General features: G+C 38.1%; 1 protein-coding gene across 8 annotated transcripts in view; it reads left to right on the top strand.

Moving 5' to 3' along the window:
- LOC129765901 (uncharacterized) overlaps positions 1–26,123 on the top strand; it is a 65,877-nt gene that overhangs the window by 22,083 nt on the left and 17,671 nt on the right. For 6 of the 8 annotated variants that reach the window (XM_055766341.1, XM_055766347.1, XM_055766340.1 and 3 more), the window contains exons 2-3: positions 15,069–15,254; positions 15,824–16,038. In XM_055766341.1, coding sequence (XP_055622316.1) covers positions 15,205–15,254; positions 15,824–16,038 — 265 coding nt within the window. In that variant the 5' untranslated portion in view covers positions 15,069–15,204. Of the gene's footprint in view, positions 1–3,067; positions 3,265–14,895; positions 15,004–15,068; positions 15,255–15,823; positions 16,039–26,123 lie in introns of those variants that run through there. The other 2 variants (XM_055766342.1, XM_055766344.1) reach the window with 2 other exon arrangements.

The raw sequence follows: 26,123 nt of genomic DNA on the forward strand, positions 1-26,123 counted from the left end.
AAATATTACTGCTTGGGTATCTTCCCATACACACTTGTTTGCAATGTTTATCCGTTTCAAAATCTGCAACAGTTCCGTACAATATTCTTGTTTTGCATGATTTATGTTCGTGTGGATGGGGAAGCTGATTCATTTGTGTCGCACTTACAGGGTCGCTCGCAAGGCCTTCACACAGTTTCCAATCATATTACCAATTACGGTGTGAACAATGTTTGAATGGTGTACGAGAGAGAAACAATCCACAGAAGACGAGTGTTCACTGGAAACCGGAACATCATTGCTGCTGTATCATTCCGTTTGTGACGAAAGCCGACATGGTGATTCAAAATTTTCGCAAACTCTTCTGGAAGAACCTTGCAACGTGTTGTAGGTGAAAGTCGAATGTTGCTTCACTCGGTGGATGGTTGAGTTCATCTGGCAGTCTTAAAACGGATATCGGCATTACTTTTTTATGTGATTCAATGAAAACATTTCGTCACCCTTATCGGTTGCCGATGGGTCTAGAGAACAGACGCAGGAAGATGTTTACAAACATCCGTCTATTTTTTTTTTGTTTCTTTTTGGTGTGTGACTTTTATATCGGCGGATGAATTTTCCTTCATGTGAACATGGAGATGTATTTTGTATAACAACTGAAGTGTGAACCCTAACGATCTTTTTATGCAGGTTTCAAAACTAAGTGGGTATTGAGAGTTGATCAGAAAAAATGGTCACTCAAGAAACATATATAAGAAGTATAAGCACTAAAAGCAATGCTTTGAGAGTGCAGACAGCAGATAGACTTTTAATGGAGATGCCGATACATCTGTTTGAAGGTATACGTATCCATCGACCGCCACAGACGATTTTCGGTATCACTGCTCACGATATTTTTGCAAAACCTTGAAGGATTTGATTCTTTTTCGCTTGGTTCTCATGGAGCTCGATCGCTTATGGCCCACGAACCTTCTACTAAACGGTGATGGGCGTCGGAATAGAATTTGGAAGAGGACTTGGTAGACTAGCTTGGCTCCCTGACAGACGATTTTCCCCACTTTATCGAAATGTTCTTGTCTTCGCAGCACCCTGGAATAATCCAGTGTAGTGCTGTGGTGATGTTCTTTTACCATGCTAGTATCATATGTCGGCTTGCGGCCCTTGTGGGAATAATCAGGGTTCTCATACAAATAATGAAATTATAGTCTTATCGTAGCGGGCCTTGTGAATTCTTGTACAAGCTCTCTTTAGATGCAAAGATCAGGTATAGTTCCTCGGCCAATGCTGCTAAACGTTCATTTCTGTCTATCGGTAACTTTACTCCTAATTAGTCCGACGCGTTTGCGGTCTCTGAGAAATGTTGTCGGTAATGGTAACTAAAGGAGCTAAAACAAAACAATTAATCTGACATTTCACATATAACAATACTATAGTCACAAACTATAGAAAAAATCAACGATAATTCAAGAACCAAGGGTAAAATTAAAGAGAGTGGTGTCCAGGACATAACCACATTGCTGGCGTAGGGCTACGGATATTATTTTAGAATGCATCGACATTTTAGAAATAACTTTCTCGTAGAATGATCAGGTGGGCGCTGGTTTGCGTGGTTTTGTAGAAGCAGCTGAAAATGGTTAATTCAAGATACATTCTTGTCCTCGATTGTTTTTCGGTATGCATCGCGAACGTTATTTGTTCCATCACTACCATTAAGTACTATTGTACAGTGGATGATGGAACGAATTTAGGGGGGAATTTTCAACTAGAGCTCAACAGTTATTCTCTAGACAAAACCTGTCTTCGACAAAGTTGTTACATATCATGGAACGCTCATTTCCATGCTGTCAAAAAAAAGGTGACCAGTACAGGGCGCGCGCAATATTTTTGGACTAAATTACTAACAGCGATATTTTACTCTGGCGAAGCACGATTCAAAAATAAAATGGCCACACTGTATAGCCAATGTCTATGGAGGTCAAATGATTGATAGTAAGTAGAATCGGTTCTGACTTCTCTGTCCAGCAGGTTATTGCCAAACGCATCGGTGTTACGTCAAATGCTTTGCACAGGGACCAGCTCAAATATCTGATGTTTAATCGATTGTTTTAATGAGTGTTGTCGAATGATTAGCGTCACACATATCATGTCGTGGATTCGGGTTCGATTCCCTTTCTTCCTACTTGCACTTCAAAATACATTTAAGGCGTGTTATCACATTCAGATTACATTTAAGGCGTGTTATTTGGATTGTGTAGAATTTACACGGAAAACTGAACGAAACGAAACAAATGAAAATTGGGCTACATAAAGGGTGTCCCACATCAATAAATATAACCCATTAGTAAGCTTTTGGCATATTTATTTCATTCAACTTCATTGCCATAACCGTATGCTCGTACCTTGCGCTTAACTCCACACAAAGTTAATTTTTAGCACATGTTATGGCATCCCGATTTATTACATTAAATGAGCCGAAAAATAACAGAAAATGCTCTACTCCTCAATACGTGTATATCATTTGTATAATATATATGCTAGTGCCAATATGAGCGAGCGAAACAGGCGAAACATAGTTTGCCAAATACACGGCCCAGACAGAGAAAAATATCTATTTTCATTCATGTTTTTCTTTTTCCTCTTAGAACACATTTTCTAACATCATTTTATGATGAGGTGTAATATTATCACGCTTCTATATAGCAGCGCCAGTAGCTATATGGATAGCGTGGTCATATGAAACAGCTTTGCATTCCAGCCAGTCTTGGTTCGATCCCCACTGGCGGCGTATGGATTTTTTTTGGTGCCATCCCAAATGAAATGAAGAATTAAAAAAGAAATAAATGTTTGCTCTCATACATACAAACCTTTCTTAAGCTATTAAAACAGCTTATCATTTGTGTATTTGACCCTCTAGCACACGAAATGGCATTATTTCTGCCAAAGATGAAATGTTTTCAGCCAACGCTAGTTTGGGTGCACTCATAACGTTCTTGCTGCTGCTTCTTTTGTACGGAAACTCACTTTTTTTCTTCATGTCTTTTTTCAGATTTGACCTCCTTGGGATGCTTCCTTAGTGCCTACTTCATAATAGTTCAGTATTTTTCGATGGATCTTAGTTCCGGTGCGTTGGGGGTTCATGTCCTTGGGTACGAAAGTGACCCCGTTGATTTCGTACCACTCAAAGACATCCTTAGAATAGAGGCCCGAAGCTGTATCCGGACGGTAGATCGCAGGGCCCTCGTGTTGCTTCAACAGAGGAAGCAGACGCTTCTGTAGTCACTTCTTGAGGTAGATCTTTTCAGTCCCGGTCACAAACGACGTACGGCGAAATGTTTCTCAAAGAAAAATATCAGAAATGTAACAAGCAACCCAACAGCTCGAAAAAATATGCCGACAGCCTTCACCCGACTGTATCTATAACAGTAAACTAGAGCTAACAATCAAAATTCTGTAAAACTAGAATTACATAATAGGGCTGAACATTTAATTTTAGAAATCTTTGATTTCTCATTCATCCATGTTGTTCTTTTCATGACTATGTTTCTTGAAAGGAATCTGCACAATTAATTCACATTACTTATCATAGTTCTAAAATAAAAATAACAATACTTCATTAAAATTCGCATTCGCGGTCTTCAGAGGCGGTGTTTTCTCCAAAAATTTAGTTTTTATTCATTTTCGAAACCTTATGCCGGATGTTTCCATCATTTTCAATTGGTTATTTAACAAATAATATGCCTGGAGAAAAAATTGTTGAAATTATGTCAACTGTTTTGCTTCATTGCATGTTATGGTCGAACAAATGGTTGTGTTAATAAGAAATAACTATCAATCTGAGAGAATATACTCAAACGGAAGCTACTCTTACAACTAATATGTTTTATTGATATTAGCTTAAACACCTCATAAAATGATCACGACAAAAGGTGGAGGGACATTTAATCCATTGCGTTTGAAGGTGGCACTATCCTAAACCAGCTAGCGAGCGCCTCGGAATACCTTTTGACCATCCCTGAACCGTAGCATATTTACCCGAATGAGAAAGGAAGACGTTCAAAAAACGATTAAAATTTTGTTAATAATCCTGATAATAAAAAGAAATCTGTTGAACACCACATGAAAGAGATGCTCGTTGTTAGTCAAAAAAAAAAATCTAAAATTATTGAATTCAGATATTTACATTTAGTTGTTCTGTTCTTGTTTAAAGAAGGAACAAAACCTATAACATATTACATTTTGTTTTCTTGTCAATTCTTTTCACTTTTATGCTATAGATTTTTCATGTTAAAATTACCTGTTACATTTTCGAGAAAAAAAGTTTCAAAGCCCGTGTTATTTTATGAATGATCTCTTAGTCCTATAGGAGCGATGCGGAAAAGAAAGGAGAAGACATATTAATTGTACTTACATTAATTGCTAGAAATGAATCAGCAATCTCCCGCATCATTTTCAAATTTCGTCATAGCAATTTTTCATTTTGCTTCGTATTTTTGGTGCTTTCTCATGTTGTATTGATCTTATTTATTATCAAAAGATTCGACAAATCTCATAACCTGATTTGTCGGAATTTTTCCTTCCTCATTCGGATGAACGTTAAATTCAGATATTTGTTACATTCGGGTAAATGTGCTTCGGGTAAACGTGTTTTGAGTAAACGTGTTTCGGGTGAATGGTATTCCGGTAAATGTTTCCCAACCAAGTACTAATAAAAAAATACCCCAGCAATAGTACTTTGAGACGGCGAAGTTCTGCTAGGAACGTTAGTGCATTTGGAGAAGAAACGTAATAGGCTATACGCAAAATTTGAGCCAAGAACAAATTTTCGGTTTGTAGCACTTTTCTCTGTATCAAAGCTTATTCTCTCTTGATATACGCAACTGGTATTTGGAAAAAAAGAGAATTATTGCCACTATTGATTTCGACCAACATGATTCTAACGAAAGTTAAAAGAATCACGATCGATTACTATTGGTGCTTTTGAAATCTCAATCGATCCGATGATTCGGAAATCTGTTCTTATGTGACCGACATCCGAAGAGCACGAAGAGCATGTTGATTATGATATTGGTAGCCACTGCAATGCATTGAACACTGGCGCTAAATTATTATTTTGTTCATAAAGTCTTGTCCAGTTAGAATCCGTACGCGTTGCACATTTTACAGCGGCACAGTCAGTGGCCGCTGCAAGAAAGTTTTTACAGCGGTTTGTTTACAAATGTTTCCTCTTCTGGTGGTAAAAGTTTCAAATTTTTTCGTGCCGTAAGTCCGGAGTTATTCCACATGGAAGACAGAAGAAGAAAATTAATCTTGCACACCCACGTTGACAATCCAACGTGGTCGGGTGCGAAGATCGCGAAACAGTTGGATATCGCTAAAACTACCGTATGTGATGTGCTCAGACGATTCCGCGAGCGGAACAGCGTGGACCGGGCGGTTCAAAAGAAGCGTCGAAGCGGAACCTACGATCGTCAGCTGAATTGGAAGGTGTTGAGAACCGTCAGAGCAAACCCTGGACTGTCCGAACATGATATCGCTCAGAAATACGGTGCCGCTCGTAGTACCGTTCGACGAATCATTCACCGAGCTGGACTTCATTCCTACAAAGCAATCAAGCAACCAAATAGGACGATGAAGCAGAGTCTAGTGACGAAAACTCGCGCTCGTAAGTTGTATTATCAGGTACTAACGAAGTACCATGGATGCCTGCTCCAGGATGACGAAACTTATGTAAAAATGGACTTCGGCCAACTTCCGGGACAAAAATTTTATCTTTCCACGGCACGAGGCGATGTCCCCGCCAAATTCAAGTTCATGTTCATGGACAAATTTGCCAAGAAGATGATGATCTGGCAGGGTATATGCACCTGTGGTGCGAAGACGCCGGTTTTCATCACTACAAAGACCATGGATTCGAAATTGTACAAGGAAGAGTGCCTGAAGGAGCGTGTGTTGCCTTTCATAAAGGCACACAATGGTCCCGTTAAGTTTTGGCCTGACTTAGCGAGTTGCCACTATAGCCGGGAGGTTCTCCAGTGGTACCGCGACAACGGGGTGGATTTTATCGAGAAGGAGTTCAACCCACCAAACTGCCCCCAATTCCGCCCAATTGAAAAATATTGGGCGATTATGAAGCGGAAGCTAAAGAAGACCGGAAAAATGGCTCGGGACGCTGCAGGGATGACCAGATTCTGGAAAAAACTGGCCACAGAGGTCGACACTGCCGCTGTGCAACGTTTGATGGGAGGAATCACCAGAAAAGTGAGAAGTTTCATCAGAAATGAAGAAAAATAATTTTAAGGACATTTTTTTGTAAAAGTGCAAGAATATATCTTTCTTTTGGTTGATCACTCTTTTTTGTATGTCATTCTATCTCCGAGATATAAATGATTTCTTCCGTACGGATTCTAACTGGACAAGACTTTAATAGTGATTATTGAGGGGGTGTAGAGGCACGAATGTCGGATGTTTTTCGAGGTCTGAACAAATAAAACAACGAATATTTATACTATTTGTTCGCCACCGATAATGCGAACGAAGAGCAAGTATTCCATAAACAAGTTCCCTTCCCAAATTTTCAATCCTTCCCATCCAAGCCACTCCCTCCCCATCAAAAGGCAGTGTGTGGTGCATGACACGAACACAAACATCCCCGAAAACATCCCGACGCAGCGTTGCCAATGTTCCAGTTTAAACTGGATTCTTCCAGTTTTTTTTCACTCGGTCCAGTAAACAGTTAAACCCTAAAATCTTCCAATTTTTTTCAAATATGATCCAGTTTTATCCAGTTTTTTATATGTGTGCTTCAGTTTTACCCATTTTATGTAAAATAAATTCAAAATGTATAAACGATATCCCTCACTCACCCTTCCCAATTTAGTTTTTTTTTGCATTTATCGTTCGTTCGATCCAATTTGCGTTTACCTTGGATTGATCTTTCTTTTATTTCACACTCAACTCAGTGTTATTTTGTTCTTGCTTACACTTCCGAACTTCTAGGTCCTCCTAGTTGAGACTAATTGAACTACCATTTCAACTAGCAACGTTCATAGTCATACCCAAATAGGTTCATAGAGCCCGTGTGCTATGCTGGCTTTGAGTTTGTATAATCATCAAATGTTATAGGCCCTCCATTGACTTTTATTGATATGAACATAAAACCCAAGATTACTTGGTGGTTCCCCATTTACATCAATGGGGTATTAGTTTTTAATTTTTAGTTCTAAATAGCATTAATATATTACGCATGATCTAAACTCTCCTATTTGATGAATATTTCGAATGCAGGCTTTGCATAAAATACATAAGCACTATAGTGTAGAGATGGGCGAGCGCTCAAGAGCCGCTCATTTGAGCCGATTCGTCAGAAAGAGCTTACGAGCCACGGTTCTTTCAAAATGAGCCGCAGCTCTCAAGTGAACGGATCTTAAATGAACCACGGTTCAGAAAAGACTCACGATTCTTTTATGAGCCGTGGCTCTTTTTTGAACCGCGGTTCATTCAAGAGCCGTTCATTTGAGAACCACGGTTCGAAAAAGAACCGTGTTTCTTTTAAGAGCCGGCTTATTGGAACCGTGGATCGTACGCTCGTTCTGACGCATCGTGGCCTGCGGCAGTGCGGAAGAAATATGTTTCCCATGTTGATTTTTAAGCGGTTTTTTAGCTGTTTGTATGGTTGTAAATTTTGGCGGATTACGTATTTTTGTCGAAACCCCATAAATACGGGTATCGATTGAAAGGGCTTGACTAGTAGGATACAGTTTTCATGTAAAATGGAAATCCAAGATTTCGGCGGTTACAAAATGGCATACAAACAAATTTCGTCCAAACCCCATCGATATGGGTATCAAATGAAAGGGCTTGACTAGTAGGACACTGTTATTTATGTAAAATGGAAATCCAAAATGGGGGCGGCTACAAAATGGCACAAAAACAAATTTCGTCCAAACCCCATCAATATGGGTATCAAATGAAAGGGCTTGACTAGTAGGACAGCGACCCTTAGCTTTGGTGGAATGAAAGGAAATTTATCTGTCCGCGGCTCTACTTCTTTTTGAAAATATTATGTATTCCGGTGACTTTAGTACCATATGAGCGAGTTTTTCCGAAAGCAGGACAGGTTTGCAGTGAAAGATGTAATAGACTTTCATCAGATAACATTGAAAAGATAAAGTTTATAAAAAAAAAAAATAAAAAAAAATAATTGTGATGGAAATATATCAGAGAAAACCTTCAGTAAAGTAATATTTTTACTACACTGTACTATTACTGATTACTGTTTTAAACTTTATTTTTTATGTCTTCCATTCTTTACAAATCCGAATAAACCATTTCTTGAAAAGAGCCGTCGAGCCGCTCAAATGAGCCGGCTCTTTTCATTGAACGCACGGCTCTGAGCCGCTCACTGAGATGAACCGTTTTGCCCATCTCTACTATAGTGTTTATTTAGCAAGTGTGTATACTATGGATATTTTTCCAAAGGTATATTCTCGAGCAGGAGGAAATACATGAGGATACCTCATTTTGATCTTGAAACCCAAATTTAGTTTGAGCAAGTCTGATAGAAAAGTAAAATACTAAAGAATAATATCAAAATTGGAGAGAAATAGCTTTTCAATACCAATATTTTATAAATTCAATACCACAGCAACACTTGAGCAGTGTTGCTTTAGTATTCAATGTGCTCTTTTTAGTATTGAAATAATATTATAGGACCCGATGAAAAAATAATTCAGAATTTTGATACATTTATCACTGCCATAAATTAGTGCACGGGGACGTCTGTTTGAGTTTCCATTCGTTGCCATTTTCAAGGTCCATATTCAAATGTTAACGAAAATACGAGATTTTTCAAGTTTTATTCAAACGAAACCATATTTTCTAGAAAGAAAGATTCTCAAATATTGTTTTACAGTAATGTTCGAGTAGCGGAAAACATCATTTGGATCTCCTCGACTTATATGATTAATTAATTGTTTATTTCGCCTTTTTATGAACTGCATATGAATACGACACGAAGCTTCAATGGAGATTTTGGTTCTCGATCATTGGAATGGGTAAAAAATCATTTTAAAGTAAATCTTTTAAAAATAAAACGGTTTTACAGGATCCAGTTTTCTTCCAGTTTTTTAAAGAGCGATTTTCCAGTTTTTTTAAAATTATTATTGGCAACCCTGTCCGAACGTACAGCATGAAGGGAAGAAAAACTAAACGAATATGTAAAAGTTTCATTCCAAATCCAATTTCCGAACGCGTTGCATCGTGAAATAAATTCAGTTGTGTTAATATATTACAAGTGCTTTTTATTCTACACTTGAAGTAATCCAAAAGGTTAAGTTTCAAAATATTAATATATTAAATATTAAATAATTCCTGAGCTATCAATTTCCTGTCAATGGTCAGAGCCCCTACTATTCATTATTTCATTTTTTTTGTTTCTTTATCTTTTAACAATACAACAAGAACTAAACGGAAAAATATTCAAAATAAGGATAGTTACAAGCTGGTAAAGGGGTAAAGGGATTAAAAAAAGTTCCATGGTGTATACCAAGGATCCTCAAACTGTTTCGGGCGTTAGATCCCTTTTCCTTCAAGTGATACCTCAGATCCAAACTTCAGAAATATGAAGAAATATTTTTTTAAATTTTTTTTTCTAATTTCTAGACTAGAATACCCCTTTAACCCTTTGACAAAAACAACTAATGAAACTCATTATCAGACTCAGCAGGTCCTAAATAGTTCATATGCATTGAAAACTTCAACAATTTGACTGTTTTTCAATGACTTTTCGGGAAGTTCGCTATTGCTGCTCTAAATTGGGAGTTGTTAACACGAAAATGGCTCAAAAAGGAATAGTTTTTTTTATTATTTTTTCGTGCTCAGAAAAATCAGGCATGTTGGTAGATATCAGAACTAGTTACCACATAAGGCAAGAAGTGATAATTTATTGTTAAAGAAGAGGAAAAAATAAAATCGTTGGTGGCAAAACAATATAGCAATATGGTTGCCACTAACCGTAAAAGGTTAAGGGGGTAGACACTATGAACACCATGAAAAATATGTGAGTGTCACGATTTTTTTCAACGAGAAAATGAATTACTCTAATAAATCTGGTATCACAGTTATATTAGGTATATATTAATTAACAAACAAAGAAAAATGGGTGCCATTTGGACTGTTCCCTAAATAGATGCAACCGGTTAGTTGAGCCCTTGCAGCCAAAACCTTGCAAACTGGTGGGGGTTCTACCAGTTTTTCTAGTGAACCGATTCCAACCAATTTTGATAATTTTGAGTTATGATATGATATTGGCTACATTTTTTGTAAAAAAAAAATGTTTTTCCTCGAAAATTGAGAGAAAAACATTCACCAAAAATTTATTTTTCAAAATATTCAAAAAAAATCCTACGTACGACAGGAAATTTAGTGTAGAATCTGAAAAAAATATTTCATCAAAATCAGATGGAAGATAAAATGTAGAACTCCGACCAGTTTGCAAAACATGGTTTCGAGAAAAATGTGTTTTGAATTTTGGATACATTTATTTCGTTCAATTTCGTATTTAATTTTTATCCATCGTATTCCCTGATCCATAAAACTGTCCTTCAATGCTTGAAAGGTGATCTTCTTGTCGCTTTTTTGTTGCCAAATTGGACTTGCGGGCTTCTCTAAGGAGTGTATCGAAAGTGCGCTTTAAGCGGCTTTAAGCGTTCAATATTATTTTAGCTGCAATATTGCCCCTAGACGATCAATTATATTGAACAAACCAAAATATTTAATATTATTGATCAATAATATTAAACATCTATGGGCCGCTTTAAACTTTCAAACATTTAAATAAAACTCAAAACGTTCAGAAAGTGTTTACAAAAGTGAATTTTATTAAAGAATATTAAGTTTACATTGCAATGAACTGAAAAAATCAAGCTTATTGTTCATTTCTAAAAAATGATCGAACCTTAGATTTAACTCCACTAATCAAATTCTGCACAGTAGTCTTTGTGCACTTTCGTGACGCTGCAGGCCATTCTTCTTGAACTCTGACATATTTTTAGACGCCGTACCTTGAACTTGGCCTTGACAATTGCCCAGTAACGTTGGTCGCAGCTGGGGACAGTTAGGTGGGTTGAGATCTTTTTCGACGATCATGATGTGTTCTGAAAAACATTGTAGAGTGGATTTGACATAATGTGCCGATGCCAAATCACGCCAGAATAGAGGAGGAACCTCGTGCTTTCTATAAAGTGGAAGCAATCTCTTCTTCAAGCATTCTTCCACATAAATTTGAGCATACATAGTCCCTTTTGTGAAAAAAAAGTTCGCATGCCAAACGTGCAAATGGCTTGCCAAACGAGTATTTTTTGGTCGAGTTTTTCCATCGCGACAGTTGTATCCGCTAATGGTACACTCTCTCCAATCGATTTGGTATAAAATTGAGTTCCCGGCAGTGTTTTGGATTCTTTGACGTATTTTTCGTCATCCATGAGAAGACACTGGTTGGGATCGTTCAAGATACGCTCATATAGCTTTTTAGCGCGATCTTGCTGCTCCGGTGTTGTTTGGTGTTGTCGCTTTTTAAAGGTCTTTAGACCATGTCTCTGTTTAATCCGCTGTATCATCCCAACACTTGTTTTGAACTTCTTGGCCAAATCACGAATAGATGCAGACCTGTTCTTCTGAATATAATTTACAACTCGGGATTACTTGGTCTGGGTTTTCGTTCTGCTGATATGCTCGAAAGAACACTCATTACCGAACTTTGTGACAGTTTGCGACTTTCTGGACAAACTTTGCTTTTTTTGCCAATTGTGCAGAATTTTCTTTTTAGTTTCCAAATCAATCCGCGACATTTCGAAAATAACTTTATGACCGCGACTGAATGACTTGTATTTCGATTTTGACATGAAAACAAGCGTGCTCTTATTACACGACATTTGTGTGTAATAACATGTTAAATGTTTAAGACTACTTTTCGATACACTCCTTAGCTGCTTCTGACATCCGCATCTCTGCACGTTCGATTCGTTCCTTATCCGAAATCCCGCAGTAATTGTTGCACTCCAATCCAATTTCAAGCTTAAGTTCTTTCATTATCTCCCAAACGTCTTGTAGACATCATTGAAGTTACAAGTTGCTATATTTGCTGCAATTTCCAATATTTTCTTTCAACAATTTTTGAAGACATCGACCAAATACAAGTATTAATGCTTTCCTTAATACAGGGTGGGCCATTTAAAGTGGAAGGATTTGTTTTTACAATAGCAAAGTAAAGAAGTGGAATTTTAATTTTTTTTTTTGAAATTCATTTATTTTGGTCCAAGGAGATTTGTTCTAACTACTTTTTGATTATGATATCTCGTAAATGACCGCCTCTGGCCTTGACCGCAAAATGTGCCCTTTTTTCGGCATTTTCCATCACTTTGCCCAATGTTTCGGCCGATATGGCAGCAATTTCTTGTCGGATATTGTCTTTCAGCGCAGCCAGGGTCCTTGGTTTACTAGTGTATACCTTGGATTTTAAATATCCCCATAAAAAAAGTCAGGAGGCGTCAAATCAGGTGATCTCGGTGGCCAGTCATAATCGCCGTTTTTCGATATTAATCTTCCGGGGAACATTTCGCGCAATAATTTGGTCGTGGCAGCCGCTGTATGGCATGTAGCGCCGTCCTGTTGGAACCAGTAATTGTCCAATTCATTTTCACGAACAAATGGCAATAAAAAATCGGTTATCATTTTTATTTTTCCACGCACGTTTAGTTAACACAATTGAGAAGTTATTTTGAATGTACAGCTGAACCCATGGTTAAAATTGTACTGAAATGACGCTTCCAACGCGGTATGACATTTGTTAATCTGACATCTCTGTCAAAAGTTATGGGGTTGCCAGATGCTTCCACTTTAAATGGCCCACCCTGTATCAATGATTTTTTCAATTTTCCATAGTGTACTTCCTCCTTAACACGTTCACACCGAGGGTGTAATCGATGCTCCTCGTCATCTGGCGGCTGGACTTAATGCTCTTCGCTCTTTCAGATGGCACCTAAAGGGTGTGTCACATCAAATTGCATCACGGAAAAAACGCTGTAGAAATTCGCCCAGTAGACCGATCCTTTTGAAAATTTTAGACAGTAAAATAAAAACTATTAAACAACTTTTGGCATTTTGTTTATTCATACTTAGAGCCCAAGCCCGTATGCTCGCACCTTCCTCTTTACCCCGTCCATAAGGTTCTGTACAACGTCAGGTTATAGTTTTTTTTGAACAGAAATCCATTTTCTCTTGAAGTCCGCCTCCGATTTGACAACTTTTGGGTTCTTCCGGAGGGCTTGCTTCATAATCGCCCAATATTTCTCTATTGGGCGAAGCTCCGGCGCGTTGGGCGGGTTCATTTCCTTTGGCACGAAGGTGATCCCGTTGGCTTCGTACCACTCCAACACGTCCTTTAAATAGTGACACGAAGCGAGATCCGGCCAGAAGATGGTCGGGCCCTCGTGCTGCTTCAATAGTGGTAGTAAGCGCTTCTGTAGGCACTCCTTAAGGTAAACCTGCCCGTTTACCGTGCCGGTCATCACGAAGGGGGCGCTCCGCTTTCCGCAAGAGCAGATCGCTTGCCACACCATGTACTTTTTGGCAAACTTGGATAGTTTCTGCTTGCGAATCTCCTCCGGAACGCTGAATTTGTCCTCTGCGGAGAAGAACAACAGGCCCGGCAGCTGACGAAAGTCCGCTTTGACGTAGGTTTCGTCGTCCATTACCAGGCAATGCGGCTTCGTCAGCATTTCGGTGTACAGCTTCCGGGCTCGCGTCTTCCCCACCATGTTTTGCTTTTCGTCGCGGTTAGGAGCCTTCTGAACCTTGTATGTACGCAGCCCCTACCGCTGCTTGGTCCGCTGGACGAATGAACTTGACAAATTCAGCTTATTGGCGACATCCTGGACCGAACTTCTCGGATTGCGTCTAAACTGCCTAAGTACGCGCTTGTGATCTTTTTCACTGACGGAGCATCCATTTTTGCCGTTCTTCACCTTCCGGTCGATGGTTAGGTTCTCGAAGTATCGTTTTAGTACTCTGCTGACCGTGGATTGGACGATTCCCAGCATCTTACCGATGTCCCGATGTGACAACTCCGGATTCTCGAAATGAGTGCACAGGATTAATTCACGACGCTCTTTTTCGTTCGACGACATTTTTCCAAATTACGAAAAAATGACAGTGAAGCATGGCCAACGTGATCTGTACACTCTTATCTGATTATAAGCGAAAGCTGAAGATATAATTCCTAAAAATTAAATTTCTACAGCGTTTTTTCCGTGATGCAATTTGATGTGACACACCCTTTATTCCAGGCAGTGATTGCCGATTGAACGTTTTTCTGAATAATTCACTTTCGTTTGTTGAAATATCTTGATCTTGTAGGAGGTATTTCCCCCAGTGGCATTCGTTTGTTGATACATGCTACACAATAACACAATAACGCTGAGGCAGTCTAGTGCGGGCCACCGGAGGTATGCTCCGGCGGAAACGTTTTGAGCAAATTACCTAAAAGAGAAGTACTCCACAAACGATATGTCTAAATTCCCGAAACTGCAGTTATTCGGGTGAATGATATCCAAGTTATCGGATTATTCCACGTTAACATCATATTTGGCTGTTTCCACAACCAATCAAAGCAGGTCATTCGTCTGACACATTTTTTCTTCTCAATAAAATTATAATTCTGTCGCTGGGGTTCGATGCTTCGAAGTCATTAATCAAGCTTCGCTCATAACTTTTGAACGCGTCCGTTAAAATTGGCGAACTGAAACAACCATAAAACAATTTATCCCGCTATTGCTTGTGTGACCGCCAAACCATTTTATCACCAGATCAAGCAGGTTTGCCTTTAGTCATCTCCTATCTGACATTTTAGTACTGGACACTGTGAAAGTTTTCGAAAAAGAGCCATTGTGTGAATCATTGTGAACCATCGACACCGTAAAACAGCGACTGCAGCAGCAACAGACATTGACCATGAGGGAATATGTGTTTTGAGTGATGCTTTCAGTACTCTGGTGAAGTGATTATTTTGCAAATAAAATATATTTTTCCTCCAACAGAGAAGTGAGAACCAACCGATCTTGATGTAGATGTGATAATAAATGTGGTACACAAATTGAATACGGAAACATCGGTTACCGACAATCGTGTGCGGATTATTGCCGTACTGTATGTTCCTTCGGATATAACTGAGCGATGGATATCATCAATGTAGACGAGGTGCTCGGTGATGACTCATTTATTAGGTAAGTTCCGATTATACGTTTCTACTATGCACATATTTTTAACGCATGCTGTTCAGACTGACTGGTTTGCTGGAGAAGTGAAGTGTTCTACTAGTGAGATTTATCCGGTACATGTGATACAGTAATTTTTGTACTCCAGTACTCACTACTCTTTGTTCTTCAAACATTTACAGCAAATGCGTGAATAATGTCGTCTAGACTGAACGACTTCAGCTACTACTAAGTTGAAAACAATTTCAGTTACGATTTCAACTTGTTTCTCCACAAAACCTCCACAATACTTTTTTTCATTTATGCAAATCTGTTGATCTGGTCAGTTAAAGCTCTATCCGCTTATTGGCATACAATTGCGAGCCAATCTTTTTTTCCATGTGATCGGTTTCTCTCCTCTGGTGCCTAGCAGTGTTTCGATACAATTTCCGACCGTCAAGGAGTTCGATTTCGTTTCTATCTCATAGTTTACCCATTTGCGACCCATTGTAGCGGTTTACGTAGCATTGTCTTTGTATATTCTAACTTTTTTTCTTCTATTTTTTTTCTTCTTTCCATTCATTCCGTAACATCTGTAGCGACACGGAACGATTGGATGATGAAGTGGTGGAAATTTTAAAACAATGGAAATCATGCAGCACAACACCGCCTTCAACCAGTGTCTTCGTCGTTCAAGCATCCCCCAGCAGCTCCACGGTTGGCACTGGGGTGGCCAGCATCACAAATCACTACGGCAACAGCATCATCCACAACAGCAGCCGCAGCAGTTGTAGTAATTGCAGTGACAGCAAAGGTACGTTTGAGTGGATTTCAAAATCATACCATGGTACAGATGTACGTTAGGTAGAGCCCGTTTGTTTCATACTTCTTTATCTTCGATTTGCTATTGAACATAGTTGAGGCGGTGCAGTGTAAAAGCACAACAATTGAGGTAATTTCAAGGTTCCCCTAATGCGCAACACCTTAACTCTAGTGCTCCGTTGATATTCGAATAGTTTTCCTAAATTAAATTGGGCGTGTAAGTCATTCACTTTGTTTCGGTTTAATGAGACTAAAGTAATGATTTAAGACATTTATGCATTTAGCTGTACGATGTGCGATTACTACTCCGTCTTTTTCGATAGGTTCGCTAGTACCTAGTAGTACCTAGTAGTATTGACATTGAAATGTCAATATTTGGATACGATAGTATTGAAATGTCAATACAGCCAAACCTGTTTTTGTGCGATCGTTTTTCGTGCGATTCCTCATTTGATGAAAACAGTTGCTACAACTGTTTTCATCATGTAATATTTTCGGAATTATTTATTTACTTATTTATTATTGGTTTGCATATTTACTCAGTTTTGTTTAACAATTCCCGAATTTATTTATTCATATATTTATTTATTTATTGATTAGTATAATTAGTAGTCATTCATAAAGTCACAATTATATATTCAAATTAAATATTCACACTGAAACATTAATGGTGTACCTCCACTAAGTCACAACTGAGAATAATCAAAAAAATACTTCAGAAAGTATACTTAAGAGCTTAAATTTCCCATCCCACCTCCCTGGAGCAGGCCGAAAGCTCGATCGCCAAAGTTGTTCGGCCAATGAGTATCTGTTCGCGCAGCGCTCACTTTCGTGGCCTTGAGTTTGGGGAGGGAAATTAGAAGGCTGTATTTAAGGACAGTTGGTCGAAGCAAGATGCACACAAGAGGACGCTGAATCGCGAGATACCCTGCGGTTTATCTGAGGACTACAATGTTCTTTGAGCATTTTGCCAAGAACTGTCCGACGTCGCGGAACCATTGTGTGTTTGTTCGCGCGTTTGAATTGTAAGTTCTTTTTGTATAACGTGGAGTCTTTGTGGTAATAAAGTTGAATTGTTTCAGTGTGATCATTGTTCCTAGTTAGCAAGAAACGCTCAATAAAATATAACGAGCAACTAAGCGACTACTACAGGTACGAATATTGTATGATTCAGGGACATTTTTCTGAATGTGAACAAATTTCAAAAATAGGGAAATTCCTTCTGGCGAAACCGGGCGAACCAAAAACGTTGGAGAAAAGGCTGCGCCGTTACCATCGCGCCTCCACCGGACCCACTGGAAGCTACCAATCGGCGGAGAAACTGCCGTAAAAAGCAGACGGGGTGGTGAGAAAACTTGTGTCCTCACCGCACTTCCCAGGTACCCTGTTTTGTCCATGGGCACATGTGATGTCCCTTAGATTTAAGCAAAAGAAATGTACCAATAAATTTTAAATATAAAATCCGTATTCCACTCAAAAACAGAAAGTTTGTCGTTATTGTATTTTTCGTTAGAAGAAAAAGTCTAAAATACATATGAGCCTGAAATAGTTCGTTTATTTCATTAGATTTCACGTTATCCGTGTTTTCGATTAAATGTTAGCTTAGTTTTTTTTCTCGGGGAGCATTTTGTTTCCCAGATCTGCTCATGTGGCAAACGGAGTGCGCCATTCGTGACTACCGGGACTTTAAACGGTCAGATTTACCTCAAGAAGTGTCTACCGAAGCGTCTGCTTCCTCTGTTGAAGCAACACGAGGGCTCTACGATCTTTTGACTGTATCTAGCTTCGTGTCACTATTCATAGGATGTCATGGAGTGGTACGAACATGAACGCACCACCTCGCCCTCCCCAACGCACCGGAACTAAGGCCCATCGTTAAACACTGGGCTATTATGAAGTAGGCACTACGGAAGAATTCCAAGGAGGTCAAATCTAAGAAAGATAAGAAGAAAAAGTAAGCTTCCGTACAGGAGAAGCTGCAGCCAGATGTTGTACAGAACCTTATGAGTGGAGTTAAGTGTAAGTGCGAGCATACGGTTATGGAATTGGACTTGAATATAATAAATAAGCCAAAACCTTACTAATGGGTTATATATCATTATCTGAATGTTTGAAGAGGTCGGTCAACTAGGAAAGTGATGCAAATCGATGTGAGACATTCTTTCGTATCTACAGTGTCGAACAAAAGTATAAGACCACTGCTCAAGCGAAAAAAGGAAGTGACAAAATTTTGAGAAAAAATAATCCAATCCAGTACTTCAATCCATCTATAATAATCTATTTGCATTGTTCGAATATATGTTATAACTGTAGAAGATGTTATAACTGTAGTTAAAAAAATATTCATTCATAGAAAAATGCCTTTCAAGCATACTTAACTACTAAATGACGCGACAAAATTTAGGACCGGATTTAAAAGTTATGGTAAAAAAAATAAAAAACAATAAAATTCATACCTTGAAAAGCTTCTAGGGTTAGTACTTGCTCGTGTAACCTTTGTTACGCATCACTTCACGCATCCAGTTCTGGAACGTGGTGACCGGGATGGCGTATCAACAAGCTTGGATCCTATCCCACAGTTGCTGCTTATTCTTCGACTTTTTCACGATCACCCATAGATTCTATATAGAGTTCAGATCCGGTGACTGCGCTGGCCACCCCATGACGTCGACTTTGTTATCCTGGAACCAGCTTCTGACAGTCTTGGTGGTGTGCTTCGGATCGTTATCCTGCATGAACTGCCATTTCAGGGGTATCTCGGCGTGTGGCAGCATAACATCTCTTAGGATTTTGGCCTAGAGGAACTGACCCATGATCTTATCCACCCATGACCAATCCCGTCCCAGGAGAAGCACCCCAGACCATAATGTTCTCTTCTCCAATCTTGAATGTCTTCGTGGTATATAAGCGTAGCCTATTGGGCGATGGGGTTTCGATGGGGTTTACCTTCGTCTCATCCGACCACAGTATATTTCGCCACTGCCTTTCCTTCTCGGGATCCATCCGGATCTTTTTCGAGGCCTTGAAGGGATCTTTCTTGGAGACTTGCTTTATGGCAGAGTCATCTTTCGCGCTTTGACTGACTGATGATGAAATAGAGAGGTTTTAAACTTTTTAGTTCATTCGCCTCTACCTTCGCGGTCGATATATTTGTGCGTCCAGTCGTTGTTGATTTTTTTTTGTTTTTTTTTGCGGTCGTAGAGGGCATTAAACACGAAGGTTTTTGGATCGTCCCAAGTCCTCTGCGATTTCGCGTTGGCTGCTGCCTGCCTTGGACACTTTGCGGATGACCATCCGCTTTGTTTCCGTACAATTATGCGCACGACCCATTTTTCTTTGACCGCAACTAGAATTCGAGAATTAAAAAAAAGGCACGATTTTATTTTAGTCTCATCAATGCCCTAGATTAATGAAGGAATAGGTGTGATAACTACTACCTGCTACTTGCATTATTATTTTCTAGCTTACAGTACATTATCTGTATTATTATTACATTTAATCACAATGAAACCGTTTAACTTAAACAGATATTTTAACTTATTTTTTTAACTACAGATAATATAAATTTCTTCGAACAATGTAAATAGATCATTTTAAATGGATTGAAGCACTGGATTGGATTATTTTTTCTCGATGTTTTGTCACTTTCGTTTTTTTTTTGCTTGAGCAGTGGTCTTATACGAGGTTCGAATTTACGAAGGTTACGTATATTCGATTCTAGTTTTTTCTGTGGCATTATGTTGGTACTAATGTCTCGCACTTATGCTGACGAGTACGGCTATTTTGAATGTTCAGTTATTTTTTGACAACTGCTTTTCTTACACGTGTTTTGGTTCATCTTCGATTTTTGCGTATTTTCTATCTCTGGAGAAATCCCTTGCTGAACCAAAATCGGCTATGGCTATGGTAATGCTTAATGGAATGGGATAGAGTGGACCACTCACGATTTTTGTATACCCACGGATTACTTATTCGATTTAGGTTGTTGACGTAATCGGGCTTCCGGCACACTTTGCGTCGTTTACATCTTTTCGACCCTCCGAGAACATTTTTTTGAACTCCGATAAACGAACCTTCCTTGGAGCGAAACAACACCAGATGGCACAATCAACATTCGGGATGTGTTCGCGCACTTAATTTTGTTTTTCACACAAAATTTTATACAGATTCTTCGATCCATATTTGCAATAGGCAAAAGTCGAAGATGAACCAAAACACGTGTAAGAAAAGCAGTTGTCAAAAATTAACTAAACATTCAAAATAGTCGTACTTGTCAGCATAAGTGAGAGACATGAGTACCAACATAATGCCACCAAAAAATCTAGAATCGAATAAACGTAACCCGCGTTATTTCGAAAGTCGTGATACTTTTTGGACAGACCTCGTAGTTTTGTCCGACACTGTATTTGAGATTCCCTATTTATGAACCAATATTGGTAAATGGGCACTATAACAAAAGTCAATTAAAAATGAGGGGCTCAAAATGAAAGGGGTGTAAGTGACATCATCGATTTCTCTACATCGACTCTCTTTTTTGGTCATAACTTAGCTGCGAACACATTCCCAGCTGTATTTGTATTTGTGGAAGATAGGTCAGAACCTATCGGACTCTATAGCAAACTCAAATTGGAACCTTTTTACAGTTGAGTTATTAACTAAAGAAAAAGTTGATGAAGAGAAATCGTTCAAATCACTTGCACCCCTTTCATTCTGAGCCCCTCAAAAGTAATAAGTCTACAAGGTGAGGTGTGTGTTTGACTGTTTGAGTGCGAAGGAGCGCGATAGCCGAAATGCGGGGAACATCTCTAACATAGGATTTCGTTTTTCGGGAACATATTGGGAGTCAAATTGAAAAATCTAAATTCTATAGCTCATTGCACATCCATTTTCGATGGATTTAGGAAACGTTACTTGAAAGGCTATAGCTTTTTCAATTATACCCAAACTCATCCGCATTTTAGCTATGCTCACAAAATTTGAGGGGCTCTGAAGGAAAGGGGTGTAAATGATTTGATCGATTTCTCTTCATCAACTTTTTCCTTAGTTAATAACTCAACTGCAAAAAATATTCCAATCTGAATTTGCTATACAATCCGATAGATGAGGTTCTGACCTACCTTCCACATTGTCAAATACAGCTGAGAAGGAGTTTGCAGCTAAGTTGTGGCCAATAGAGAAAGTCGAGGTAGAGAAATCGATGATGTCACTTACACCCCTTTCATTTTGAACCCCTCAATTGTTTAAAAAGATCATATCTACTTAAACTAACAACTCACATACTAATCTATGCATTGTGATAACAAATTGAAGGTAAATAATTCTTTTTGCGAATCAAGATAATATTGTAGTTGAATTCACATAGGAAACACAAAAATAACTAATAATACGAATCAAAATTATGTGATTATCTTCTTTTTTTTTTATTCGCACTTCGGCAAAGACAAATAAGTATCAGAGTTAATCTCTCGGTCTGCGCCCATAGATACCACAGTTATAACCATTCCAGCCATTTTTCAATCGCTTTTGGAAGAAAGAAGGACAGCCACTTTCAATGAATGTCGTCGTTCGCGAATGCTGCCTTTTAATTAAATACCAGTTTTACCTACTCAAATGCGTCATGTAAGTCGGCAAAGTTTCAATCTACCTACTACCCACTCGTGCGCGCAGCGGCCCCTAGCTGTGTTGTTTATTTTTCCCCCTTGAATTCGAACATCAGAGCACTCGCATGTATTTATGCATTCGCACTTGTCTGGTCGCAACAACAGTGGAATAGATGGCGCCACTTATTTCCACAATTAAAGACAAATGTTCGCACTTGAGCCGCGTGGTGCTATTGAGAGACAACATCAAGCACACTTCCTGTAACGCGTGACTGCTTGATAAGGATCGAAGTGCGCAAATGAACATTTCCTGGTGATCATTGGTTATGCTTGAGCTACTGTACAAATGGTACAGTAGATTAGAGTTGAGTAGATGTACAAAAAGTACATTTTTTAATTCAAGAAAACTTAGAATTAAGTTGTAAGACAATCTGGTTGATCTATCGCCAATTTTAACCGCCATGTCGTATCGAGCGGTAAAAATTATTTTTCGACGAAAGCCATTGGTATAATTTTGGTCAGTGGCATTAAAGAAACCCCAAAGTTCAAGAATTATTTTCCCAAACTTCCATTTTCCGGAAAATGATGGAGAATCAAACAATCTAGAAATTGAAAAACATATAAAAGTTAACATATTTTCGTATTTTATTAGGTGTTGTTATTTGTTAAGTTATTTTAGGTTGATTTAAGGGAGTATTCTAGTGTAGAGGCACGAATTTCGGATGTTTTTTCCGAGCTCCGAAAGAATAAAACTCATATCATTATTTGTGTATCTATCTTCTCTCGATAAAACAAAAATTGGACGAAAAAAAATATTCACAATTAGCATAGTTACAAGCGGATGAAGTGAGGGGGTTCAAAAAAAGTTTTGCGTACACCGTTCGATCCCTTCCAAGTTATATGGAACAAAAAAATCGAACAGATTCTGAATCAGTAAAGATGCCGCTATCGAATAAACTTCGAACTAGTCAAAAAAAATTCTATATTAAATACCTGCACCTATGAGAAAAAAAATTCTGAATGATTTTTTTTTCTCAAATTTGGCTTCAAAACATACAGGGGCTGTCCACATACCACGTGGACAGAAAAAGCACGATTTTACACTCCCCTGTCCCCCTCCGTGGACAAGCGTAGACATTTCCATACCCCTCTCCCTGTTGTCCATGTGGACATTTTTGCTTATTTAATTAGTATAATTGAAGAAAATAACTGGATTGCGCATTTTGTTTTCAAATTTTACCAGCTGTACATTGCTGTACATTTAGAATTTATGAAGCGCACAAAACAAACAGAACAATTTCACATGCATAGAGTTTTTTCATCAATTAAAAAGAAAAGAAAAGATGAAATAGAGACCATGGTTACAGGAAATGGCGATTCATTTACACATTCGCTCCACTTTAAGTCATCAGCGCAATGTGAAACCTTTTCCGCAATAGTTCCGGGAATTTTCAGAGGGTACTAATAGCGTATTAGAAATATTTCCAATGTATATTTTTTGATTTTAGAACTGCTTATTGACCATTCTTCTTTGAGTGTCTAGATGGCTTTCAAAATGCTCGTGGGGAAAAACTACCACCCCTATTCTGTATTTCGATCGATTCGAAATATTTCGATCGACTTGATAAAATTCCATTCTGTGTTTCCTTCAAGTTGTTTTTGCATTTCGTTCATTCTGCTTCTCTTCATTAAATGTGCAAAAAAATAGGGAATGCAAAAATAGGGAATGAAAAAATCTCGAACGAAATAATGGTTTCGAACGGAATGCAAATCCGGCGGAACGAGGAATCTGTGTATACATCTGAAAACTCACGTCTCATTGATTTTTTTACTAACCTTGCGAGAAAAGTTATTTGCATTGCTCTTTAGTTTTCCTCCGCTAAAATCAAAACATCACTTATCAAATTCGAACAGTTTACTAAAGAATAATTCAACGCCAAATTAATCAGTCGCTCCCCCGATCCTCCCCATTTTTTAGAAAATTTGTACATTTCTAGTTTGAATTCTGCTGTCCGATTGAAATATGTTTTTGAGAAATCAATTTATTTAATAAAAAGTTAATTGATTCCTCAAAAACATGAAGAAATCTTTAACTCATTTCAGCCAAGCGTTCGAAAAATCGAACAGCAACTTTGTTAATTTTTCATGGCTAGGGGAAGCTACCATATGGTAAGGTTTTGGCATCAAATGATAGCACAATTTATAAACTATCACTTACCATCAATTTCATTCGATTTTGTATAACTTTATTGGACAATAAATTCGGATTAAAGCAAGTATGTGCGAAAAGTACATAATCTCACATAACCTAATAAAAAACAAAACCTTCTAAAATGCAAAAATAAGTAAACTTTCTAAAAGTATTACTTTGATAAAAGAACACACATTGTGATGTAGAAAAAAAAACCATTGGATTGAACCTCCTACAGGATTATAAATGTAGGTTTTAGCCAATGTTTTAATGTCATTTTCCGGAAAACGGAAGGACGGAAAAAAATAATTCTTGAAGATTAGGGTTTCTGTTACGCCAATAATCAAAATTACACCGATGAAGTTCGTTAAAAAAATAATTTTGTCCGCTTGGTCGTTAATGGGTTAAACTGCTGAGAAAACTTTCTCATAAATTAAATAGAATATCGAAAACTATTATATCTGTTTAAAATATTGTTATATACAAGTTGTTAGGTAGCTGATCCGAAATATTTCAGGTGATAGAGGATCGTATTTGATGAAACAAATCTTCCATGCTTATGGTCAAATCTCATCTACGAAAGAATTATTGAACTTTTCCCTGAGACGGTTTTTTTGCCTTAAACTGACTTTAATTCAAAAATGATGCTGCTTAGCATGATTCAATTGCTTTCATTTGAGAAAATTGTGCATAAATTATGTTAAGAATCATTTAAATTTTTGCAAAATAAAAAGAAGTATAACAGTGTAGTGTCAAGGAAAGAATTGTAGAATGGTTGAACAGCTTCAATTTGATTGATAGAAACAATCCAGTTTATCATGCATTTTTGGAAAATTTATAAACACCTATAAAAGCCCAACACTTTAAATTTCATCTTTGCCTCTAAAAGTTACTTGGTACCATTAATTTAATTGTTTTACAACTGCATTCTACGTAAAATTTTCATATCTTTCAAATGAGTAGCATAATTATTCTAAGTAGCGTACTTTCTAAATAAGAGTCAGTTCAAGACATAAAATTCGACTCAAGAAAAGTTCAACAACTCTAGTTGAGAATAGACCAAATGCGTAGAATTTTTTCATCAAATTTGATCCTCTATCACCTCCTGTAATATTCCGAATCAGCTACCTAATTCCACGTATATTTTTTATCAGAACACTGGTGGTTGTATTTAAAAAAAACATTCTTACTGTCCACGTGGACTCGATCTATACCCCCTCCCCCCTCTCCGTGGACAAGCGTGGACATTATCTTACCCCCTACCCCCCTAAAGTTGTCCACGTGGTATGTGGACAGCCCCACATATAACCTCAATTTGAACCCCCATCTCCTATTTATGAACGCGATTTCAGCATTTTGTAAAAACAATATTCAAATAATTTAACCGTCGTGCGTTTTTCAAACAGAACGAATTTATTTACGTTGTTATATGATAAATGGCGCTACGTCCGCTTCATCGAACTTTTTATCCATACAAGCGTAAGTAGCTTTAATTCGTTTAAAGCCAAGCGTATCGCTGGCGAGCTGGAAGCCTTTTTGAATGAGCAGAATGAATTATTGAAGTATAGGTCGAACTCGATTATCCAAAGACTCGATTATCCGGAATTTTAGACTCGATTATCCGGAGTTTTCATTTTTGATTATCGGAAATTTTGAATAATTTGTACAATAATTCCATATTGAATAGCCAAATGGGTATCAAATGAAAGGGCTTGACTAGTAGAACACATTTATTTATGAAAAATGCGAATCCAAGATGGCGGCCACTACAAAATGGTGGATTACATATTTTCTCAGAACTCCATCAATATGGATATCAAATGAAAGGAATTGACTAGTAGAACACAGTTATTCATGAAAAATGCAAATTCAAAACGGCCGCCACCACAAGATGGCGCCATATACAGGGTTTTCCATTTCGGGCTTCCGAAAGTATACAGCCCTGCGCTGACAACCGTTTGACATAGCTGTCAACCAAAGCGTCATATCGTTAGTTGAATATCTGCCATTTCACAATATGGATCGTTTTAGCATCGCACAACGTGTTAGTTTTGTTAAATTATACTATAAAAATGATGAAAAACCGGCAAATGTTTTTCGAGCATTACGGACGGATTTTGGTCGTCATGGACGGCCTACAGAGCACACAATCGCTAATATAGTGCGTAAATTCGAACAAACTGGATCCGTAGCGGATATTGTGAAACCTGTGCATCATCGTAATGTGCGTTCGGCCGAAAATATTGCTGCTGTTGCTGCCAGTGTGGAGGATGACCCGAATGTTTC

This window comes from Toxorhynchites rutilus, chromosome 2, assembly GCF_029784135.1.
Source record: "Toxorhynchites rutilus septentrionalis strain SRP chromosome 2, ASM2978413v1, whole genome shotgun sequence".
Lineage (NCBI taxonomy): Eukaryota > Metazoa > Arthropoda > Insecta > Diptera > Culicidae > Toxorhynchites > Toxorhynchites rutilus.